This window comes from Sinocyclocheilus rhinocerous, unplaced genomic scaffold (genome assembly GCF_001515625.1).
Source record: "Sinocyclocheilus rhinocerous isolate Xijiao unplaced genomic scaffold, SAMN03320098_v1.1 scaffold135, whole genome shotgun sequence".
NCBI classification, from domain to species: Eukaryota; Metazoa; Chordata; class Actinopteri; order Cypriniformes; family Cyprinidae; genus Sinocyclocheilus; species Sinocyclocheilus rhinocerous.
In genome coordinates this window covers 666,643-691,410 of record NW_015632028.1, presented here as the reverse complement: position 1 = coordinate 691,410, position 24,768 = coordinate 666,643, and the positions used below count along the sequence as shown (strand labels likewise).

General features: G+C 37.1%; 3 protein-coding genes and 1 pseudogene across 4 annotated transcripts in view; 2 read left to right on the top strand and 2 right to left on the bottom strand.

The window, feature by feature from the left end:
• The first annotated feature begins 775 nt into the window (after positions 1–775).
• Positions 776–4,873, top strand: LOC107742061 (myoblast determination protein 1 homolog). 2 transcript variants are annotated; one of them, XM_016554917.1, is made up of 4 exons: positions 776–1,338; positions 3,702–3,818; positions 4,138–4,216; positions 4,376–4,873. In XM_016554917.1, the coding sequence occupies exons 1-4, from the start codon at positions 946–948 to the stop codon at positions 4,612–4,614; spliced, it is 828 nt and encodes a 275-aa protein (XP_016410403.1). In that variant the 5' UTR covers positions 776–945; the 3' UTR covers positions 4,615–4,873. The 2 variants fall into 2 exon arrangements, with proteins under 2 accessions (XP_016410403.1, XP_016410404.1); XM_016554918.1 differs by lacking the exon at positions 3,702–3,818 and having other exon boundaries at positions 776–1,455.
• A 1,878-nt stretch (positions 4,874–6,751) lies between these two features.
• LOC107742060 (troponin T, fast skeletal muscle isoforms-like) lies at positions 6,752–16,707 on the bottom strand (annotated as a pseudogene).
• LOC107742059 (titin-like) lies at positions 16,196–22,342 on the top strand. Its single transcript, XM_016554916.1, has 3 exons — positions 16,196–16,364; positions 16,663–16,713; positions 18,918–22,342. The coding sequence occupies exon 3, from the start codon at positions 18,932–18,934 to the stop codon at positions 21,941–21,943; it is 3,012 nt and encodes a 1,003-aa protein (XP_016410402.1). The 5' UTR covers positions 16,196–16,364; positions 16,663–16,713; positions 18,918–18,931; the 3' UTR covers positions 21,944–22,342.
• The window catches only part of LOC107742064 (caldesmon, smooth muscle-like), a 32,555-nt gene continuing 25,379 nt past the window's right edge, over positions 17,593–24,768 (bottom strand). Inside the window, exons 10-12 of the mRNA XM_016554921.1 lie at positions 24,067–24,159; positions 23,844–23,947; positions 17,593–18,747 (exon numbers count right to left, since the gene is read on the bottom strand). Coding sequence (XP_016410407.1) covers positions 23,882–23,947; positions 24,067–24,159 — 159 coding nt within the window. The 3' untranslated portion in view covers positions 17,593–18,747; positions 23,844–23,881. The remainder of the gene's footprint in view (positions 18,748–23,843; positions 23,948–24,066; positions 24,160–24,768) is intronic.

Below are 24,768 nucleotides of genomic sequence, written 5' to 3'. Positions count from 1 at the left end.
TTTAAAGCAGATGTATGTTTAATAAATGAGTGTAGCAGTGCTCCAGTGATTCATTAAACAACTGTTCTAAGCCAAAAAATATATATCCTAAGCCAAAAATTATTCAGAGTACGTTTTTTTTCTCAGTTTTGAGCAACATACACTGATAAGCATCCATAACATTAAATCTTTTTAAGCCTAAACTGCTATACGCGTGCATGTATTTCAATGTATTTTAACGATATTTTGAGTTATTTATCACTCGCGTTCGTTTGAGATTTGCGATTGAGCACTAGGAACATTTATGCATGGAGCACTAGGAAACTAAAACAAAATGTTAACAGCGCATTTAGGCTATTACTGAACAGTTGTTTGCCGTCTTATCAAATAGTACGAAGTTATGTACTTATTAATAGGCCTAAACAAATAATAGTTGAAAGATTCCCTTAGAAAAGATAAAAGAGAAGTCCTTCCTCGAATCTTTCATGAAATTGTAATAGGCCTATATGCTAAAATCTGTGACTTGATGACAAATAAACAGATAAAAGATATTTTAATCCAATATACATACGAAAAAAAAGCAGTAAGAGCAACTCTTACCATTATTTATAAATGAATTCATCATTTTAACATTTTTATGGCCCCGTCATTAGCTGAAGTGCCAGGCCGTCAAAACCACGCCCTCTTTCTCAACGCACGTTCATTGGTCGAACTGTCTTCTGCAGGACACGCCCCCCGACCGCCTGGGCTGTATATAACCAGGCCGTGATCTCTCACCAGCAACAAGTACCTGAAGGGTACAAGCAGAAACTTTTCCAGGATCTGCGATTTTTAAAGGTTGTGTTGGGCAATACGTTGTTTCAGGATCGGAAGGAATTTGTCTTAATATTCCAAAAAACGTTACTACTTGGGAAGCATTCAAGTAGCTATAGGCCTATCCATTTGTTTTAACCTTAACACATAAAGATGGAGTTGTCGGATATTCCCTTCCCCATCCCATCAGCTGATGATTTCTACGACGACCCTTGCTTCAACACCAACGACATGCACTTCTTTGAAGACCTGGACCCCAGGCTCGTCCACCTGAGCCTGCTGAAGCCCGACGAGCATCACCACATGGAGGACGAGCACGTGAGGGCGCCCAGCGGGCATCATCAGGCCGGCAGGTGCCTGCTGTGGGCATGCAAAGCCTGCAAGAGAAAAACCACCAACGCTGACCGCCGCAAAGCCGCCACCATGAGGGAGAGGAGAAGACTGAGCAAAGTCAACGACGCTTTCGAGACCCTCAAGAGATGCACGTCCACCAACCCCAACCAGAGGCTGCCCAAAGTGGAGATTCTGAGAAACGCCATTAGTTACATTGAGTCTCTGCAGGCGCTGCTCAGGGGTCAAGAGGAGAACTACTATCCCGTTCTGGAACATTACAGTGGGGACTCCGATGCCTCCAGCCCGAGATCCAACTGCTCTGATGGCATGGTGAGAAGTTCATGTAGCCTACTGTAGCTATTGGTATCGTAATTATATTATTTAATAAGCATACTATTTAGTGTATATTTATTTGGCCGTTCATTCATTCAAAAATGGTTTACGTGGTTAAAAAAAAAATGGTTTTAAACTTTAAAACTAAGCCTGCAAGAGAAAAACCACCAACGCTGACCGCCGCAAAGCCGCCACCATGAGGGAGAGGAGAAGACTGAGCAAAGTCAACGACGCTTTCGAGACCCTCAGGAGATGCACGTCCACCAACCCCAACCAGAGGCTGCCCAAAGTGGAGATTCTGAGAAACGCCATTAGTTACATTGAGTCTCTGCAGGCGCTGCTCAGGGGTCAAGAGGAGAACTACTATCCCGTTCTGGAACATTACAGTGGGGACTCCGATGCCTCCAGCCCGAGATCCAACTGCTCTGATGGCATGGTGAGAAGTTCATGTAGCCTACTGTAGCTATTGGTATCGTAATTATATGATTTAATAAGCATACTATTTAGTGTATATTTATTTGGCCGTTCATTCATTCAAAAATGGTTTACGTGGTTAAAAAAACAATGGTTTTAAAATAAAGTGCACCTTGGAAAAAAGCATTTGTAATCTGCCCACGTTGTGCTAGTGTGTGATTTTATTGATATATAGTGTTTGTGTTTTATTGTTATTTAAAGCAGATGTATGTTTAATAAATGAGTGTAGCAGTGCTCCAGTGATTCATTAAACAACTGTTCTAAGCCAAAAAATATATATCCTAAGCCAAAAATTATTCAGAGTACGTTTTTTTTCTCAGTTTTGAGCAACATACACTGATAAGCATCCATAACATTAAATCTTTTTAAGCCTAAACTGCTATACGCGTGCATGTATTTCAATGTATTTTAACGATATTTTGAGTTATTTATCACTCGCGTTCGTTTGAGATTTGCGATTGAGCACTAGGAACATTTATGCATGGAGCACTAGGAAACTAAAACAAAATGTTAACAGCGCATTTAGGCTATTACTGAACAGTTGTTTGCCGTCTTATCAAATAGTACGAAGTTATGTACTTATTAATAGGCCTAAACAAATAATAGTTGAAAGATTCCCTTAGAAAAGATAAAAGAGAAGTCCTTCCTCGAATCTTTCATGAAATTGTAATAGGCCTATATGCTAAAATCTGTGACTTGATGACAAATAAACAGATAAAATATATTTTAATCCAATATACATACGAAAAAAAAGCAGTAAGAGCAACTCTTACCATTATTTATAAATGAATTCATCATTTTAACATTTTTATGGCCCCGTCATTAGCTGAAGTGCCAGGCCGTCAAAACCACGCCCTCTTTCTCAACGCACGTTCATTGGTCGAACTGTCTTCTGCAGGACACGCCCCCCGACCGCCTGGGCTGTATATAACCAGGCCGTGATCTCTCACCAGCAACAAGTACCTGAAGGGTACAAGCAGAAACTTTTCCAGGATCTGCGATTTTTAAAGGTTGTGTTGGGCAATACGTTGTTTCAGGATCGGAAGGAATTTGTCTTAATATTCCAAAAAACGTTACTACTTGGGAAGCATTCAAGTAGCTATAGGCCTATCCATTTGTTTTAACCTTAACACATAAAGATGGAGTTGTCGGATATTCCCTTCCCCATCCCATCAGCTGATGATTTCTACGACGACCCTTGCTTCAACACCAACGACATGCACTTCTTTGAAGACCTGGACCCCAGGCTCGTCCACCTGAGCCTGCTGAAGCCCGACGAGCATCACCACATGGAGGACGAGCACGTGAGGGCGCCCAGCGGGCATCATCAGGCCGGCAGGTGCCTGCTGTGGGCATGCAAAGCCTGCAAGAGAAAAACCACCAACGCTGACCGCCGCAAAGCCGCCACCATGAGGGAGAGGAGAAGACTGAGCAAAGTCAACGACGCTTTCGAGACCCTCAGGAGATGCACGTCCACCAACCCCAACCAGAGGCTGCCCAAAGTGGAGATTCTGAGAAACGCCATTAGTTACATTGAGTCTCTGCAGGCGCTGCTCAGGGGTCAAGAGGAGAACTACTATCCCGTTCTGGAACATTACAGTGGAGACTCCGATGCAGCCCGCCCGAGATCCAACTGCTCTGATGGCATGGTGAGAAGTTCATGTAGCCTACTGTAGCTATTGGTATCGTAATTATATTATTTAATAAGCATACTATTTAGTGTATATTTATTTGGCCGTTCATTCATTCAAGGTTTACGTGTTAGTTACATTGAGTCTCTGCAGGCGCTGCTCAGGGGTCAAGAGGAGAACTACTATCCCGTTCTGGAACATTACAGTGGGGACTCCGATGCCTCCAGCCCGAGATCCAACTGCTCTGATGGCATGGTGAGAAGTTCATGTAGCCTACTGTAGCTATTGGTATCGTAATTATATGATTTAATAAGCATACTATTTAGTGTATATTTATTTGGCCGTTCATTCATTCAAAAATGGTTTACGTGGTTAAAAAAAAAATGGTTTTAAACTTTAAAACTATAGGTTTACTTAGGCAAAGATAAATTATTATACCAAATTACAATTTGGTATCTTTCTTGAATGATAATGCCACATTAATAAATGAATCAATATTTAAATTATTTAGAGCCTAAAGTACATTTTAAATGTCTGACTTCATAGAAACTAATTTTCGTTTTGTATTTTCTAGATGGATTTCATGGGTCCTACATGTCGGTCTAGAAGACGGAACAGTTATGACACCTCTTACTTCAACGACACGCCAAATGGTAGGTCATGCGTCGAAAACTGTCATTGTCCTAAAAATAATTAAACATCGAGTAACTCAAAGTTATATATATATATTTTTAAGAAAATCATATATTTAAAGAGTTAAAGTTAAATCTAGTTTGAGTTCAAATTCAAATGCGTTGTTTATTACTTTACAGCGGACGCACGGAATACTAAAAACTCAGGGGTGTCGAGTTTGGATTGTCTGTCCAGCATCGTGGAGCGTATTTCCACAGAGACCCGCGCGTGTCCCGTGCTGTCAGTACCGGAGGGGCACGAGGGGAGCCCGTGTTCTCCGCAGGAGGGGTCTGTCCTGAGTGAGACCGGGGCCCCTGCACCGTCCCCGACCAACTGCCCTCAACAGCAGCCTCAGGATCCCATCTATCAAGTGCTTTAAAGAACCGCAACACTGCAAAACAAATTGAAACGGAGAATCTGAATTGAGAAACATTCAGCAGAAAAATGGCAAATCCAATCTTAAAAAGAAAGACTTTCGATCCACTGCTGGAAACTATAGGAACGAATGATCTTTCTTTCTTTCTTTCTTTCTTTCCTTTTATGCTGTGGAATTGAATTCCATTATGAAAATGGCTCAGCAGATCAGCAGAAGTGAGTTTCTTAACTAGCTTATTTATATTATTGTATACACGTGAAAATGTGACCATATTTTTTTCCCTTTGTGAATATATTTTCTGTCACCATCACCTTTTATTTCCTAATTATTTACGAGCGAATCGTAATCCAGATACGAAAAGTAGGACCACTTTTGTATATGTGTAAATAAGATCTGTTTTGTTAAAGCGACGAAAACGAACAAACATATTATTGTATTTAATGATGCCTGTTTGAAACACTTGCTTGTTGTGTCTTGTGTTAAACTTTATATTTATACTTCTTAAACGAGTGAATGTCGGATTAATAAAAAAATATATAACTATTTATACTCAAATATTTGAATGGAATTTTTGTAATTTGTCGCATGAATTAAAAATGACATTATGAATATTATTTCAAACACAACGGCTTTAGCGGGACCGAAAACGAAGACCAAAGTGAAGGTTGTTGTTGTTGTTGTTGTTGTTCTTAATTGTAATATCATGCTATAACTCATTCCATGAGATGTTTGAAAATACAAGAAGAAATGTTCTCATAACAAAGACAATTTGCCCAATTAGACTACAAAATAATAGTTTAAATATTTACATTTTGTCCAGTTTCAACGAATTTTGGCAACTTACAGTTATTAAAACAATTCAATGTTTTTCTCTAACCTTCACCAAATTGTTTACATTTACATTTAGTCGTTTAGCAGACGCTTTTATCCAAAAGCTCTTTTATTTGGTTCTATTCAAGTGGACCATCTCAATCAAAATAACCGTATAGCTAAACATAAAAGTGGATAACAGGAATTATTTACCCTGCTCGAGGACTTTAAAAAAAAAAAAACTAAAAAGTTGGCTTCTTATTAATCGCGATCTGATAAAGCTTGAAAAGCAGTATTGGCCTATATATATAATCTATAAACTTTCATTCATGTAGGCTACATTAAATTATGAATGCATGCAAATATCGAATTTTTTTAGCCTACATAGGCTGTATAATGATACGGTCTAATTTTAATCTACACAGGAACATGTTTGATGATGTTAAGGAAAATTATAAAGTGTTACTATTTAAAAAAATAACAGATGTATTATTTAGCATGGAATATTTCAGGGATAATTATTATCTTGTGCACTTTTTGCCCGTATTAAAAAAGGGCGCTAATGGAAGACATGATATAAAAACAGCACCATCTTGTGTACTGAACTTCATACATCATAAATACACCGAACAGAACAGAACAGAACAGCTGTGGTCAGCGTATATTTGCGTCATGTTTACATATTTTTGTAACTAATTGATCATCAAATTGTGCATTATCATGTGCTGCTGTAACCCACGAGCACATCAATGTGCAGTTAGTCTATAGATTATTTCATAAATTCATGCATTCGGAAGAAGAAATTTATATGGCAGATCTAGGAACTTTCTGCCACATTTATTAAACAAAAGTTAAGCTTATTGACAGGATCTGTGACTGTTACCACAAAGTATTTTCGACTTGTTCTTCAGGGTGTAAAACCGAACTAAAATGGTCTACACAACGGATTAATAGTTAAAATCCTATATGTGAAGCTCACAATGTTGTTAAAACGCTTATATTAATTCTTGAGTGCAAAATAAATAAATAAATCCTTATTTGAGCTAGAAAAGTGAACTTGGGACTATTGACGAAGGCGAATGAACTTCTGGATACGCGTGACAGGTTACAGACAGACACCTGTAGGTTGCGTTTTCACTAAAGTAACAAGTCACTTGGTATCATTTCGCCTGTCACTTGACAGTTAGGCTACAGATTTTTTTTCAGATGCGGTATAACTTATCTTGAAACTGGAACATGATTATCCACTGGTGAACCTAAAAAAAAATGCATGACAAAATCTAAAAACAACGATTTTATTGATGTTTCAATTGGAATACGTACTGACAAAGGCTTTAAGTCACACTTTATTTACATGACATAAAAAGGAACTAAATAACAGTCCAAGACGATGAAGAGTGGGTTGATCAACAACTACGGAGTCCTGTGTGGTCAGCACAGAACGAGGGGTGTATCTTGTCCAACATTATTGTGGTGGTCTTGGCCTGCAGGACGACGCACTTACTTTCTGCGACGAGTGGCGGCGCCCTTCTTGCTGCTGCAGTGCAGGAGTTTGAGTGAAAAGACAACAGGTGAGCAAATATATATTTTTTATCTATCTATCTATCTATCTATCTATCTATCTATCTATCTATCTGTCTGTCTGTCTATCTATCATATGTGTGGGTTTGTTGCGTTAAAAAAAACACGAATGAATGAATGAATTTACATTTCACACCATAGCATGCGCATATGTTGTTCAAACTAGACTTTATGGAATAAAATCGCTGTCAAAAATAATCGTACGTAATTCAAAGCATTTGTGTGTCATTTTAATTTACTCGTGCGTAATTTAAAAGTATTGTATGTAATTCTGTTTTTTGTCAGAGTTGGATTCCAAAATCTACGGCCACGACAGTTTACAGATACGAGATTTTGTGATACTGTACGGACAATACGGCTCAGTTTTTCTAAACTGTCGTGGCCGTAGATTTTGGAATCCAACTCTGACAAAAAAACAGAATTACATACAATACTTTTAAATTACGCACGAGTAAATTAAAATGACACACAAATGCTTTGAATTACGTACGATTATTTTTGACAGCGATTTTATTCCATAGGACTTCACTGATGGTTTGTGCTCTCCAAAAGCGAAGCGCATTCACTCGCTCTAGATTACTCGCGGGATGTTTTTCGCGTCACTCGCGCGAATAAAATTCCGTGCCTGCTCTCCTCCATTTTTTTTTATTATTATTTTTTATTAAGAACATTATATAGACAAAGAAAAAAGCAGTCACAATGTAAAACAAATAAACAAACAAAACAAAACAAAAAAACAGGGTACAAGACAGGGTAAAGATCACGTCAAAGGAAAAGATTAAAAGGCTTACAAATTGCTCTCCTCCATTTTCTGATACAACTGGACGTGTCAAACCGGACGTATCAGTAAGCTCTTTGCTGATTGGCTTGCGCGACAACGCTTGCGAATTTCCCGCTCAAGTTGAAAATGTTCAACAAAACGCATGCCAGTTAAATTCGCTTTCAGTGTGCACACACCATTACTGTCACTCACAGTATCAGAAAGATTTCTTTTTTGGCAGGTATTTGTTCCTATTGTTCCTATATTCCTATTCCTATATTTGCAATTCTATTACAAATGTATTGTATTACTTTTTTTTCATTTTACTAATATTTGTATTATCACTATTTATACTTCACATTTTTTGTCCTTATAAATCTCCTCTGCCTTGCCCTTCAGGCTACCATTGTACAGTAAGTTAATTATAATTATAGTAATTAATTATTATTTATTAATAAATTAATATAATTTTATCATGAACAAGAACAACAACAATAATAATAATAATTATTGTTGTTGTTGTTGTTGTGATGCCTATACACTATAATTTTTCAAAGTAGTAAATAAATATCACCGTACATTTTACTATTACAGTTTTTCTACTTCAAAACTGACTTGTTTTTTTGTAACTGTTTGTAAAATTTACTAGAAATTTCTTACTGAAAACTGTTTCTACACCATGTTTCCAGTGTACTGGATTTGTAACTTGCATGAATAATCTATTGCTGTTCTCAGAAAGTGAGTGCAGTGTCCGATGAGCTTTGTAAAAATCGACGCGTTTCAAAAAGGCGGGGCATAGAGGAGAAACAATAATGTACAGTATGTGGAAAATAATGTGGTTTTTTTAACCTTAAACCGCATAAACACATTTCATTACACCAAATACACAAAATAATGTTCTTTTTAGCAGCATCATATGACCCCTTTAAGTTTTCACCATCACGTCACACTTGTCAAGCTGCCACATACAGGTCATGCACAGCAGGGGGCTCTATGTCATTCATAAAACCTGTAACTTACAATTTGCTGAGCTCCTCCACTCTCTTGCGCAGTGTAGTAACCTGAAGAAGATCAGAGATTTATCAGTGATCTCAAAATGAACCTCAAAGAATCAAATGCTGGTGATGACAGTGGCATGTATAGGTACATAAAGGTTTCCTGTCCTCTTGTCTATTTCACTATTCGTTCTCTCACCTCATACTTCTGTCTCTTCAACCTCTCCATGTGCTCAGATTTCTCAGCCTCCAGGGTCTTTATCCATTCAGACAGCTCCTGTGCTTTGTCCTTGAAGTCCACAAGATATAAATAAGCAAGACCGTACTGACCGTTTAAATGGCCACTTCAACAGTGTAAAGCCCCATTCACACCAAGAGCGATAACTATAAAGATAACGATATTAGCGTCCACACCAGCCAACGATATCGTCTGTTTATTCTAAGCGGCATCTGCCGCTTTAAACTCTTGAGCTCGTCACAGCAGGATTGATTCTGATTGGCTGTCAGTGTTTATCGTTCATCAGCTGGGGGAAAAATCGTTCTGAAAGTGATTACAACGATATCGTTTCTCTGTGCCTTTATCGTTATAGCTGTGGTGTGAACTCTGCTGTTCTTTAATATTGAGAACGATTTTTAGAACTATATCTTTATCGTTACCTTTATAGCTATCGTGCTTGGTGTGAACGGGCCTTAACTCACCTCAGTTTATCCTCGTTGAGATGGTCGATGTTTAGTGGTTTGCGTCTCTCAGCCAGGATATTTTTCTTCTTCTCTCTTTCTGTTTGTTTCTTGCCACCTTTCTTGGAGTCGACCTGAAGGACAACTAGGGTTTCAGTCACAGTTGTTTCAATTAATGCTCTTCAGTTCATTTTAAATGGTTTAAGTAGCTGACCTTCTGCAGGTGGCTGCTGAAGTTGGAGCCCAGAGCTGACTTTTTCTTGGCATCTTCTTCTGCCTTCTTCTTGGCATCTTCCTCCTCGTTCCTTCGCCTCTCCTCCTGTAGGAGTCATCAAATCAGTGTGTTGCTAGAAGATAGACACTTTCTAGACTTTCTAGCATTAATTTTGTCAGCTGTTTAGCCTGTCCTGTTTATATTTGTGTACCTACCCTGTTTTTTGTTTGGACAAGTTTCAGTTGACCAAAAAAAATATATATATATTAAATTTACTCATCTAGTTTCCTGATTTATTAAATTATCATATAAATTAACACACTCTTTACATTATAAAAACTGAAACTCAAAAACTTCAATCAAAATCAAAAGCAGTGAAATCCCTAATATTAATTCCAATGATACCAAATTATACAAATGTTTTTTTTTTTTCTATTAAAACAATAGCAAAAAAGACTTTGTATTGTGGCACAGGGGTTGCGTAAGTGCATTTATACAGCAACCACAATTGCAAGCAGTATAGTTGAGCTCTATCTATATAAAAAGCATATTGACCATATCAAAACTACAAAAGCATATTTTGATAGCTCATTTAGTTGCAGTAAACAGTGCAGCCATGAAGGAACATAGACTGGCTTTATTACACTTTCATTTGAGCAGGATATCTCAATGGATGTGTGTCTGTTTTCAGATCATCTGTGTTTTTTCAGTGTTTTTTCATGGTTGCCAAGTTGCTAAGATAAAGTAAAACACAGGGCAGAAAATGTGCCCTTTTAGGAGAAAAAATAATTGGGGATTTAAAGTCTTGACATCTGGCAACCCCAGGCATGAAAACTCATTTAGAGTCTTGTTAAAGGGGGCACAACACACACAGTTTCACCCAATCTCATGTTAATCTTGAGTACCTATAGAATAGTACTGCATCCTTCATATCTCTAAAAAGTCTTTAGTTTTATCATATTTATTAAAAGAAAGATACAGCTTTACGATTCTCTCCGGAAACAGCCGAGCTCCTGGAGGCGCGCCGTGGGCGGAGCTAAAGAGTGACGAGCACTTGAGCGCCGAATGCCAACAAAACAGACATTTGATGCCGTTTCACTTACTGTCTGCAGTTCCAGATCATGACCGGGATCTTTTATAGCTGGAACCGCTCCATCTTTCAGTATCAAACGATGTGCAAATCCAGCGTCGAACTGGGCCTTGTTTATAAAACGTTCGTCAACAAACACACTTGTGAAACTCCGTTGCTGCCCCAGAAAAACAACGCTGGGTTCTTTAGGAAGCTTAACAAAGTTATCCTACCCTTACAACCAACTTTGGAGACATTCTTCCCGAGCAAGTCCCGTGTAGCGCTGCCGCCGGATGAAGCGCATTGATGGGCGCGATCTCGCTCTCACTCTGGGCGATGCGTGCGCGGGCGTGATCTTCCGGGAGAAATGCCCATATAAGGGGTTCCACCCTCGTCTACGTCATGAAGAGCCACGATTGAAAAAAACTCTCCGAAACTTGTACGAACCTGGAAGTACAATTTTTAGCACAGAAATACTCCGTCATACGTCCAAATTGTTTTTTGAAACTTTGTCCATGCTTAGCATGAGAATCCAACTCTTTAACAGTGTAAACAACTCTGAATGCATGAAACAGCATTGTTCCCCCCCTTTAAAAATTGTGTAAAATATATTTTCTCCTTTTTTGTTGAAGAAAATATAGAGACATTCTGGTAACGTTTTTTATTTTCTAAACAACATTTTAGTCTCGTCTTTTTTTTTTTTGTCAATACTATTGCATGTTAAAAAAGTTACAGTTAGTGTGACTTTAGTGTCATCTTTATGTCTCAGTCATGGTCATCATTGTTTTAATGAACAAATTAACAGTACTCACAAGGTCAGTGATACACACCTCACGTCTGGCCTTGCGCTCCTTATCCTTTTCAGCTTGGATCCTCTGCTGCTCTGCCCTCTCAGTTCTGCGCTTCTCCTGTTCGAAGACAGAAAACACATTTCATTCACGACTTCTTATTCTGAGGAAGATCAGACTAACGTTTTACGTCTCGGTTGACGTTCACTCACAATTCTCTCCTTGAGGGCGATCAGCTCCTCCTCCTCTTTCTTCCTTTGCTCGAAATGAGCGCCGATGAGGCACTGCAGCTCAAGAGTGTCCTTGTTCTGACGTTTCTTCTGAATGTCCTGCATTCAGACACGCGAGAAACAATGTTGTCATCAATGTTGTCTGACAAATACATGGCTATGTATATTTTAAAGACTCCCAAAGATACATGAACTCTTACATCAAAGTCCAGTTTCTCACCATCTGGGATCTTGGGTGCTGATGGCCTGTAGTGAAAGAAATAAAATGAGCATAATATATCTTAAAATCTATTAATTTTATTCGCTGTGATGTGCAAAGGTTCTTACTAATGGTTACTTACTTGAACTTTGGTTTCTCTTCTGTATTAGGAGTAAACAGGAGAAAGTTTGTTATTGGGTTATAGGGAAATCCTTATGGGGCAGTATAGTTAAAGCTACACAGCAATATTAAAATTTTAGCATAGCACTGCTTTCACAAAATTAGTATTTTTGTTAACAAAATTAGAAGGAAAGTAAATTCAATTAATTAATAGATTAATAATAGACTGTTAAATAATTTATTATTGAATATATGTCAAAGTGTGTGTGTGTGTATATATATATATATATATATATATATATATATCCTCTTCCATTTTGAAATTAGATAAAAAAAATTAAAAAAAATTAAACATTTTAAGTGGATTTTTATATATAACCAAATTTATTTTTTTATGTAATTATAGATGTAGATAATTTATAAAAAATAATACATTAAAAATTATTTTAAAATAAAACTAAATATGAGTGAAATTAATACAAGCCATGCAAAGCAAACTCAAAAAAAAAAAAAGGGTCGCTGCACAATTGTTATCATTTAAAAACTCTTTCAACCATTTCATTTCAAAGCCTAATCTCTGGATAGATTATTGCCCAAATTTGTACGGACTATGGTTAGTTTGTATATATTTTTGGATTATAGGATTTTTTTGGTCTTGCTCCAGTATGCCACTCTTGACTAGAAGGGACACCAATCTATATAGATGTTGTCCACTAGGAGGAGACTGCAGACAACTGAAACAAGGGACACAGCAGTCCCTTCAACATGATAAAGTGGGATACATCTGTAATCAACATACCTTCCTCTTCAATGACAGGAAGCATTAAACGAGAACAGAAAACAAGAACAGAATGGATACTAGCAACTATAATACTAAGGGACCGAATCTGCCAACAACGACATTTTTCCACCAACAAAAACTTTTTTTAAAAGACATACCTGCCTTATTTATGTTTTATTGTATTTATTTATACATTTATTTCACATAAATATATTTGCACATTTATTTATTTATATTTTTTATGTCCGTAAGATAATGTTCTTCACATTGTTGATGAAAGCAGATTCGGTGTAAATAATATAAATACCACTGATATACCTTATTGTTTAATAAAATCAATCAAATAGAATGTAAAAATCAAAGCTCAAAGATGGAGACCAGGATGTTTTACATATACAAGTTGTTACTAACACGTGAAAGTTTCATCCATGGAATGATCATTTTAGAAATGATTTAGCACCAGTGCAGCAGTATCATAGATTGCACAATTATTACATTTATGCCTACACAATGACCATAAGGAGAAATGGTGAACTGATACATTACAAATATTTACATTGTTTAAAATAAAATAAATGCTCAAGCAATAATATTTTACAAGGAAACTCACCCTCAAAATGCTCGCTGTAAAAAACAAATAATAAACAGAGGCCTGATTATGCCCTGATAGTGTACTTCATACAAATGCCATTCAATATGCATAGAAAAGCATGTTTTAAAGTTCAGTTGGACTACAGAATGAAGGAAATTCCTTGGAAGTATGATACTTACACCTCCTCTGTCTGACATGGTGATAGTGGACTTTGAGACTAAAAGAAAATGAAAGAATGATGCACAAATCAGAACCTCAAAGCAAGACTGCAACGAGTCTAATGAATACATATAGTGATTCATAAAACTGTCATGAAACAATCTCTTTCCTTTCCCATTGGCTCCTTCATGCTGAACTAATGGGGTTTTTTGCCAAATGAAATAATCAATATAAACGAGGACCAGGAATGTAGGGTGCAAATACTTACTCCAAAGTTATGTTGACCGTAAACCAGAATATGTATTACATTTTAAGGCAACAATTACATCTTTGTTTATAGTAGTCTGCTATGCTTTTCACTTTTCGGTTTCTCACAAGATGTATAAAGTAATTTTAGCTAAGCGTTGACCAAATCTTATTATTAGCTGACCTGTGAACTGGCTGACGCATGATAAATGAGAAATGCCCTTGCTCATGCTTAGATGTATGTGAAAGTTTGTATTCCACGTGGCCTGGGAGATTCATGGCCTTTTCAAGAGAGTTGAAAAGATCAAAAGACAGGCACTTTCCTTTAGAACATCTTCTTAAGTGGACAAAATGTGGACAAAAACTAATATTTCTTTTTATATTGCAGGACTCAGATTTTACAAAATACGACAAAAATCTTTTTATGATTTGATTAATTGAAATTTAAAATCAATCAATTGGTAACTTCTGAATAATATTCAGAAAATGGATGTGAGCAATCCCTACAAACATCTCAGGTCAAAAAGAATTTGACTTTGACAAGACAGCTGCACGTAATAGGCCCAAACATTTTCCAGTTTCCAAGTTCCTGCTCAAGTTTTTTTTTCTTCTATATTTGGACATGGAAAATTTAAATAATATCTAATGAATAAATTATGTCATTCAGGCAACTTAAAATAAATTAAATGTAAATGTAATTTTAAAGATATCCAGCTTTATTTTATATGTAAACTTTAAGGTTTCAGTAATTGAATAAGCTTTTGATGAAACTAAATGGATTAGGCTATATGAACTCCACAAGTTTGTGTAAAACATGATGAGTTCACACATTCATTGTCACAAATTGTCTTAGTCTAAACTCACTCGCAACTATGCACAAGCTTTCCTGCCCTCACAATTTCCTCACTTATTACACTCGTGCCCTCTTTCACTCTTACCTCAGAAAAGCTGAAAGAAGTGAGCTCCCTGCTGGCGGAGACTGGTTGTAAAGTTCAGCAAACATGCAGTAATGAAAAAGTCTTTCTGTTATAGTGAAACTTGATCTGTGAAAATCTCCCATTGGTGGAGATTCCATAGTGGGAAGGGTAAAGAAGGGAAGGTCCAGATCTTGGCCCAGGCACTGAATAAGGTGATGGACAAGGGTTTGAGGAAATGTAACAGAGGCATAAGTTCGGAAGAGTGAGCTGAGACACTGTTGCTACATTTGCTGTGGAACTATGTAAGCACAATGAACACATTTTCTGAATGAGATGAATGTGAGTGTGATCAGCTTGCCTTTTGGTGTTATTTTCAACATAATGGATAAATGCTTCAGACAAAGTTGTGGGGTGTTCCCCAGGGCTCACTCCCAAGTCCACATATGTTGTGTTAGGAACTCCTCAGTGATATGAAACTGTTTGTGAAATGATATGGGTTGTACTGTAACTCCAACTGGTGTAAATGTTTCATACAGATACAGTTTCCTTTTTTCATTGTAAATGTCTATAGGTCACTAATATGAGAATACATTTCTGTAATTGAATTTAAATGGCATTCAATAATTAGATGCAACCTAGTAACTCTGAACTCTGTTCTCCGTTGTTGATGTAAATTCATTGATATACCAATTGTAGCAATTCCAGCTTGGCAATAACAATACATAATTATTAATTATAATAAACAGTATAATCAAATATGTAAATAATACATTTACATAAATCAGTAGCTGGTAAAACCTCTTACACCACTTTACATACAGTAGATTGGTGAATTTCACCAGTTACATTATGCGCATATACCATTTAGATGAGTTTCATGCTTTTCTATTTTATAATGTAAAAAGTGTCAATATCAGCTTCATCATATATGCCAGGAAGATTGATGTTTGTAAATTAACACATGAGCTCTTTGGTGTAATCAGATCAGATGGCTTTTTATTCCAACCATTACTTCTTGCCTGAAGCTTCCATAAATATTTAGCCAGTTCACAGGATTAAGTTTCAACTACGTTTAATCACACATAGTGCTCATTTACACTACAACTATACTCAGAGTTCAGGTGCAACATTGGCAATCAACATGAAATAAGTGTTAGAAAAATGTTGTTCTAATTTTTTCTTGTTTAATATCCTGTTTGGTGTATTTGAAGAAAGTGTCTTGCAAGCAACAAGTGAACTACTTTAAAAAGTTGGCCCGCAACAGAGCTCCAAAATAAACAACTACTTCTTCTTCTTAACTGTAGGGGGCGTTGTGCTTATAGATTGTGTAGATGAGGGTGTGTGCATCAGGTGTCATGGGGGAGGGGGGACACTTGATGATATCTAAGGTGACCTGGATCCCCCCTGCTTCGCTGACGGTTCCCTCTACACCGTCACCACTCGCCATGCATTCTGAGTAACAGACTCAGGGTTTTATTTTTGGACTGCTATGGAGCCTGTGCCTTCCATTTGAAGGAAGTGGAATAGTTGAACTCAACATGAGTCTCCCGTTCTGACAGTCCAAGCTGGGACAAGCAGGCAGCCACCGCACACCCCTGAACAGCAGGCAAACAGGTATAAAACCACAAAAAAATAGCTTGAAATTTGATATTTTTGTCTTTCGGTTATTATTATTTGAATGCCTAGTGTGGAAGTGCATGCCATGTCTGTCCTTTGTGAAAAGGCTTCAGCAGTTTGTTGCAGGCTAACTTGACAGATTTGTGCAACAGGGATTGTAATAACAGTATTAAACTGAGATTAATAATACCAATATTTGTTTAAATGTCACCATATTTTAGGTCTTTTATATTTAAAATACAGTTGCTTATTTTCAAGGACATGTATGATAAATCATGCATGTTTATATTTACAGGGGACCTTGTCTGAAGTGTCTTCAACTGTCTTCTGTTACAATCATATCTTGGTAAGTTATCTTTTTTTAAGCACATGCATATAAGTGTACATACCACCACAGAACACATATTTTTACATGTACAATGATTTTTGTTTTCACCAGGTGGTTGCTAAGAAGCAATTATGCTGTGCATGATTTTACTGCTTTGCTATTCTTGCCCTTTCCTCTTTTGAACTTGCATCTTGGAAATTCTCCAAACTGCTCAGCCTACCAGGGCCTTAAAAGGACGACCTCCTCTCATATGGTTCTTCTTTGTGTCACTCTGGGCTAGAGGCTTCTTTTACAAGCTTTTACATGTGGCCCACATGTGCACTTTTGCAAAAAGATTGTGTTATACAGACACAAAATAAGTAATTATGCTCAGTATCTCATACTTTAAAAAATATTTCCTAAGTCAACTGGATTTAATTTGTAGTCAGTTTTTGTATTTTGTAGTCAAATATCTAAACATCCCTACAATAAGACATTTCCCATACTAAAACATGTTTTAGGAGAATATATACTGAATGCAGTTTTTCTTTCCCCAATGGCTTTTTTTCTTATATTTTCTTATATATTTTAAGCACAAATATAGCTACATTTAGTGAGATTTATTCTTATATTTATGCTTTTCCAAAAATAATTATAAACCCACTAATTCATAACATTTATATATAATTATTATCTTTATTATTGCATAAATGAGCCAGGAAATGTCCACGAGTGTTTCATGAATATCATTTATGAATAGTCCAGTCATAAAGATAATTATTATCTCAATGTGTTAAGGTAGTTTAGTAAAAATATCAATACAGTACGCATCAGTACAGTTTGAAAAACTTAAAAGCAGCTCTGTGATATATGATCTTAGGTTGTGCGTCAACAGAAACCACTGAATCTGATTGGTAGTACATTTTCAGTGATTTATTATGTAGCTGCCCCACCTATGGCTACTGCCCCCAGATCTCTTGGCATTGGTTTACAGTGAGGGTGGAAAGTGGCACCACACTCTGTGACATGGAGCAGATGACTTGCTCATTTGCTTTCACCCTTAAATTAGGCCAATGAGCTATCCTAGATGTGTTGTGGAAGTTTACTGCATGGGAACATGTCATAACTGAGACATCTTATCAAGTGAAAACCATTCTGATATTTCCATTTTACATTGAGAATAAGCAGCCAAAATCTAAATTAAGAATCATACAAAATATCAAATTTATTGAAAATAAAAGCTGTAATGGCCTACAAATGACATTCTTGTTTTAACCATTCTCAATACCAGTGGGTAGCACAATGCTTGTAACTAAACAAACATGTTTAGATTAATATTATAAATATGATAAATGGAGAAAGTCCAGTGTTTTCTTGAAATCCAAAAAGTGTAGTCAATTATGCATAATGCAAAACTATGAAGAACTAGAGCAGAGGGGCAAGAAAATCAATGTCATATTTGTAATAAAATATAACAGTAAAAACATTTGTGACTTAAAATGCATAAGAATCAGCTGCAGGAATTTGGAAAATGTTTTTGGAATATTCTGTTAATCTACTATTCAAGTCTATATAAATGTAACAATGTGTCATAGTATAAAAATAGCATAGATAATCAATATAACAACAGTTGACAAAAATCATCACTATTTGATCTATTTGACATTCACATTCAGTTCATACATTGTTATAAGTGGGCATAATTTCAGCACAAATACTTCAGAAAATACTGAGGGGGAAAAAAAAGAAACTAAGACTTTATATTCTGTTGCAATTGGTCAGATTTCTGAGAATAAGTTTGCTTTTTACATGCGACAAATAGATTGTAGGGAAACGTCCCAACGTCATGCCATTAGAACAGTCAAAAATTGAACAATCATAATAAAAGAATAAAAACATAAAAGCACATACAATTTAGTGTAACAATTTAGTGTAACTGTTTCTTCCTTATGTTTTGAAAAGTTGACTGAAATATTGTACTACATATATGTTAATGTATATCTGTTCTTGGTGAATCAGGAAAGATGTTATTGCTGTATTAAATTCCTCACAAGCGATCACTGGGAAGTTCACCTGAAAAAGAGAAAACAAAAAATATTAGTGAACACAGCATTTTTGCTGATTTAGTTTACAATGCCTAATTTTGGAAGGGTTTGCACATTTTTACCATTATTAGCCATACCAATCATTATTCATTATTGTTGTGTTCAAAGTACACAATATCTGTTATTTCTTTCTTTCAGGGGCTGAAGATTTAATGGCTGTCAATGTTGGCAATGCTGCTCAGGCAGGCCTGCTTTCCCAGCAGTACCCCCCACCTTTGCTTCCCAAACCTGGGAAAGAAAATGTCCGGCTCCAGAAACTACTCAAGAAGACAGCGAAGAAAAAAGCTGCAGCCCAGGCCTCACAACCATCGGTCCCCTTCCGCTCAAGCCTCTCTCCAGTAAATGAAGCGAGCCCTGACCTGGAGCACAGTGATCACTCAACACCTCCCAAGACTCCAGAGACACCTTTCTACATTGGCACGGTACACCCACGCTTCAATGTCCGACCACTGTATCAGCATGTATCGTCTCCTTATCCTCATCACAGAGGATTCACTTATGGCAAGACGGCAAGGTTTCCACCACAACCATATGCGGCTCCCCAACACCTGTCTCCAGCATTTACATACACCGCCTCACCAGTTCCAGGACTTGACACACATGCTACTGCATCAGTCACTATTCTACAAACTTCACAAAGATTGGAAGTCAGCTCAAATCTTACCACTCATGTAACCTCTAAATCTCCAAGCCCTCAGCCAACCATTCTGAATGTCACTAGAAAAGCAAAACCGTTGTTTGAAGTTCCTCAAATCACCAATTACACAGCAAAATCAGTAGGTTTGAGAACACCTCATGCATCACCAACAAGGAGTAAAACACCTACTGCAGATTTATTGAGAGCCCCGACACCAACATTTGAGGTTAGAAGGACAGTGACACCAACATCTGAAATAAGAAGAGACAGAACACCAACCAGAGAGATCACAAGGGTTACAACAACGGCATTTGAAGTCAAGAGGATTACAACCCCAACTTCAGAAATTCAGAAAAGCCAAACTCCAACTTCTGAAGTCAGGAAAGAGACAATTCCATCTTCTGAAATAAAAAGGGTCAGTACTCCAGCTTCAGAGACTAAAAAAACTGCAATGCCGACACCTGAGACAAAACGGGGTGCAACTCCAACACTCGAGACGAAGGGGGTTACAATGCCAACAAGAGTAAAAACACCAACATATGACTTTACTTCAATAAAAACACATTCAGGACGTCCCAAGACACCCTCACATCATGTGTCACGTGTTAGAGTATCTGTGACTGAGATTTCAAGACCAAATCCACTTTTATTTGCTGTATCTCCTGTGCACATGGAGGGCAGAAGATCCAAAACGCCAACCTCAAGTTTGACTGGTCCACAAGATGAAATGCATAAAATTTCAAATCATTTGAATGATACTAATCATTCAAAAATATTAGAAAATGGGGACGTAGATGTCAAATCAACTGAACCCTTACAAGAAAAGCTGGATAAGGCCACAGGAAACCTGTCAAAACTTGAGTCATCAAAGCCAAAGACCCAAATACCCAAGGAGAGCTCAAACCTTAATGCAAATGAGCAGCCAAAGCCTGAAACTCCAACAACACCCAAGATTGAACCTGCGCAGCCTGGCTTATCTTCAGTTGGGTATCAGAAACCTTTATCTAGAGTCCTTCCATTTGCAGGTCAAAGACCCAAAACACCAACAGCACCTAAATCCAAACCAACATATTATGGATTGACTCCCGCTGAATATGTTGCCCATGGAGGAATAAAGAGTTGCACACCCACTTTTAGCATTTCGACATCAACTGCGCTGCCAAGTGTAAAGGCAACTCATCTTACAAAACACGAACCAGTAGTACCTCAATCTGATGTAAATGTGACCATGACGAATGGCAAGTCTGAGGTAAAGCCTAACGAGCAGGTTGAAGTCCAGCCACCTCAGGCTGGTGTTGTTAAAGAGGAAACCGCTGTGGTGGCTCCACTTCCAGAGGTTCCAAAGGCAGCATCTGAGCCAGAAGCAAACTCTGTAAGGGACATTCCCAAGCCAACTGTGCCGGAATTAAAAGCAAAAATTCCTGATGTTAAAATTCCAACTATTGTGGTATCTGTAGCTGATACACCACCATCAGAAGCAAAAGCAGAGCCAATAAGTACTGTGACACCAAGAGTCAGAACTCCAACCTATGGATCTCCCAGAATTTCCCAAATGATACCAACCCCTCCAACTGTGAAGGAAACTCCAAAACCTGAAAGTAAGGCTGTGCCATTATCTGACCAAGATGTGGGAAAGCCAGCACTTCCAAAGGTGTCAGAAGGTAAAGTTAATGCCAAAACAACCAAAGTACCAGAGAAGCCAACAGAGGCAAAAATGTCTTTGTTAGAGAGAATTAAGAAGCAGAAGCTTGAAGCCGCTTCTTCTGAAAAAACTCCTGATAAAGGAGAGGTTAAGGATGTGGTTAAGCCACTGGCTAAACCAAAAGAAGACAAAAAGGACCTTAAAACAAAGGACACTGAACCTGAAAAGGTTGACAGAGTGAAGGCAAAATCTAGTCCCCAACAGGAGATCAAGCCTGCAGTGGAAAAGAAGGAGGAGGCTGAGGAAGGCTACTCCCTGACTGCAGAGCCTCTCTTGAAGGTGATGCAGAAACCAAAAGGCATGAAGTCAAAACTCAGTGGCTGGTCTCGCCTTAAGAAACACATGGTGGTTGAAGCAGAGGAGCCCAATTTTCCAGAGGCAGAGTCTGCGTCAAAGAAAGACATCCCTGCCAGCACTGATCAAAATGTAAGTGAAATGCAAAATAAGTCTGAAGCCGAAGCTAAGTCTAGTGAGAGCCAGGATAGTAAAGACTCCCCAAGGGCAGCAAAAATGTGGGATGCTGTCCTCTTCCAAATGTTCTCCACCAAAGAGAATATAATGCAACAAATTGAAGCCAATAAAACTGAGGAGCAAAAGAAGATGGAGGCAGAACAGAAAAAGTCAGAAGAGATTCCCTCATTTGCGCATTGTTTGCCAATTCTCCTGTACAGCCCGCGGTTTGATGCCAGACGACTAAGAGAGGCAGCTTCGCGACCAGCAACAAAGATTGCAACAGTTTTTGAAATGGGACTCATAGGCCGCAAAAATAAAGACGAAGAACCAAAAGACTTTAATAGAACAGCCAAAGGCTTCAGTATTTCTTAAACCACTGGCGTCTAACTGAATAACATAGAAATAATGGGCAAGGATATTGTTAGCTTTCATTGCGATGGTAGAGTTCTGTTTATTATCCAGTCCAATTCTTTACATATATTTTTATTACTTTATAACAGGTCAATTGGCAAGTAAACTAAAAAAAAAAAAGATCTGTCAAATGCACAATATCTTATTTGCAGTAGGTATTGCCCACTTGTCAACTGGCATTAACCATTTAAGCTAATTAGAATATTGAATAAAGAAAAAAAAAATCATATCGTTTTGAAGCTTTTAAATTAAAGACTTTATTGCTTAAGACTTTCAAAGCTTATGTCAACATTTTTCATAAGCATGTTAAATATGGTAATATTTTGATAAAACTTACATCCCTGAACATTTTCATCATCATCATCATCAAAAAAAAAAAAAAAAAGATAATTTCAATAATTTTTATAAAAAAATAAGTATTATCACTCCAGCCTGCCACAAGACACAAAATCAAGAAAGTGTTTTTGGGTAAGAAAATGTAAAATATATGCAGGGTTTAGGCATCTAAAATGTTAAGTTACCTCACTGTATTCTTTTTTAACATTACAATAAAATACACCATACCTTTTTCTTAGCAATATTTTTCTACAGCCAGTATTCTATGGTGCTTAATGGGGCGTAAAAAGTCTTTGTGAGAATATGATATTATACAAGATAACATGGTGTTGAGGGACAAATTGCTATTGTATGTTTTTGAAGGTGTAGGGACAATTGAGTGTGAGTTTTAGATGGGTGGGCAAGTGGAACTGGTAAAATGTGGAAGAATTAAGAGATAGTATAAGAACGAGATGTATACAGTAAGTATGCTAAGTTTTGGAAATTTGTACTAAGCCTTATTAGTACCGAAAGCAAGGCATGGTGCACTCTGCTCTGCTGCCCTACTTGGTGCTCAGTGTTGACAAAGTGCTTTCACTGATGGAGCTTTCCAAACCTTAAATATACAGTAAATGGTTGCTTCAATGTGATTAAATACATAACAGCGAATGCTCATTGTCAACTCATGCATGTTCTCATTTCAGGTAATGTTAAGTTCGTGGGCTTGGTTTTTTTTTGCATGTTGGTCTTTTATTGCAGAAACCGTCAGACTGAGAAAATGTTCTCTTTACTGATGTTGATGTGTATAATTGCTTTGCATTCTAAGGTGCACTGTACTAGATTTAATGTTATTTTATATATTTTTTTAATAAAATACCTGTTTTGAGAGAGGATATTTTGTATGACTACTTTCATGCCATTGAATGAAAACATTTGCATTGTGATAGCAGCTTGCTGTGATTTGTTTGCAATATAGTATCAATATATTATCAAACAGGCGTATGAAAACCCTGCAGACTGCAAGATTTCAAAAGGTAAAATAATTTTCAAGTGTTTTCAGATATAGCCTATTTTAAAATGAATTATATTACCTCTCCAAAGTTTACTTGAGACATAACGTTTTTATGCAATATTCTTATTTCAACAACATTTTGAATTAGAACAATGACATTTATTTAGTGAGATGAGTTTTTAGGACTCTCATTAAAAAAAAAGTACATTAGTGTCAGTGTGTACTTATGAGGAAATGGAAGTCATCCCATAAGGCACTAGAAAGAATGTAAGCGTATTTTATGCTCTAACGCTACAACATTTAACATTTTAAAACTAATCTTAGCTAGCTTGCTACGTAGCTAGTTTTTTACTAGCCTGATAGCTAGTTAATATTAGATAACATTACCTAGCACGCCTCCGCTAGTCTGTAAGAAGGCATGTGTTCATGTTCCCATTGTGTTTTTTGGGGAGGCATTTTTATTTACAGAATCATATTTTTATTGTTAGCTTTAAATTAGGTATATGTTATGTAAAATAGAAGAAAGCGTCTCACTTTCTCACTCATTCGGGTAGACGCTGTAATGATCACCATCAAATCTTCTCGTATTTCCCATGGCCTGTCACAACAAACTTGCATCGTTTACCCGAGGAGGAGGCCTACAAATATAAAAGTTGAGTAGAAGAAATAGCATGAGAGGCATTCAGTAAGAGATTCATTCTCAACCTATATTTATCATTTTGAGGTTTATCAGTACATTTCTTATGTGAATATTTACCTTTCCTCCCAGTCCCGGCCTCTCGGCTGCAGAACCTTCTCCAATAATTTCCCACATGTTCTTTTTCTGCAGAACATCTCCAGGTTTAACATCCTGGAAATGAAAATTAGAAAGCATTGTTGAGAATGACTTTATTCTGCTAAATCTGCTGAAAGCTGTACTGCCATTATCCTTTCATGGAATAGTTGACGTGAAATTTAAGTCATTATTCACTGATAGACTGATTTGATCATTGAGTCACTGAGTTGAACTCAAGAACTACATCGATCTGATTCTTTGAGTCATCAAGGCCGATATTGTGAACCGGATCAACAGACTCATTTAAAAGTTCCAAAAAAATACAAATTATCCACAATTTTGGGGATGGCTACTTCTCATAAACTTTAATTATTGAGGCAAGCTATGGGTGATATCAAGATTTTCCATGGACAGAGTGGACAAGTTGTATGAATTACTTTTTATGGTATTTTTTTTTTGTCCTCTGTCTTCAGAATTATGCCTTTTGTTTTCCACAGAAGAAAGTAAATCAAACATGTTTGGAACAACGTGAGGGTGAGTAAATGATTTTGGGTGAATCATTTGTTTAACATAAACCAGGTATCATTATGGTAAACTTAAAGTGATATTACACAGTCTTAATCTAGCATCACTCAATTAATTCAAAGATAAAATGCAATCATTTAGCCTTTTTTTTTTTTTTTT

Bases quoted from the DNA above. Each gene is read 5' to 3' on its own strand.
- LOC107742059 (XM_016554916.1), top strand. From the start codon at position 18,932: ATGGCTGTCAATGTTGGCAATGCTGCTCAGGCAGGCCTGCTTTCCCAG.
- LOC107742061 (XM_016554917.1), top strand. From the start codon at position 946: ATGGAGTTGTCGGATATTCCCTTCCCCATCCCATCAGCTGATGATTTC. The intron at 1,339-3,701 runs ATTGAGTCTCTG...CGTGTTAGTTAC, and splicing joins TGAGAAACGCCATTAGTTAC to ATTGAGTCTCTGCAGGCGCT. The intron at 3,819-4,137 runs GTGAGAAGTTCA...TGTATTTTCTAG, and splicing joins CCAACTGCTCTGATGGCATG to ATGGATTTCATGGGTCCTAC.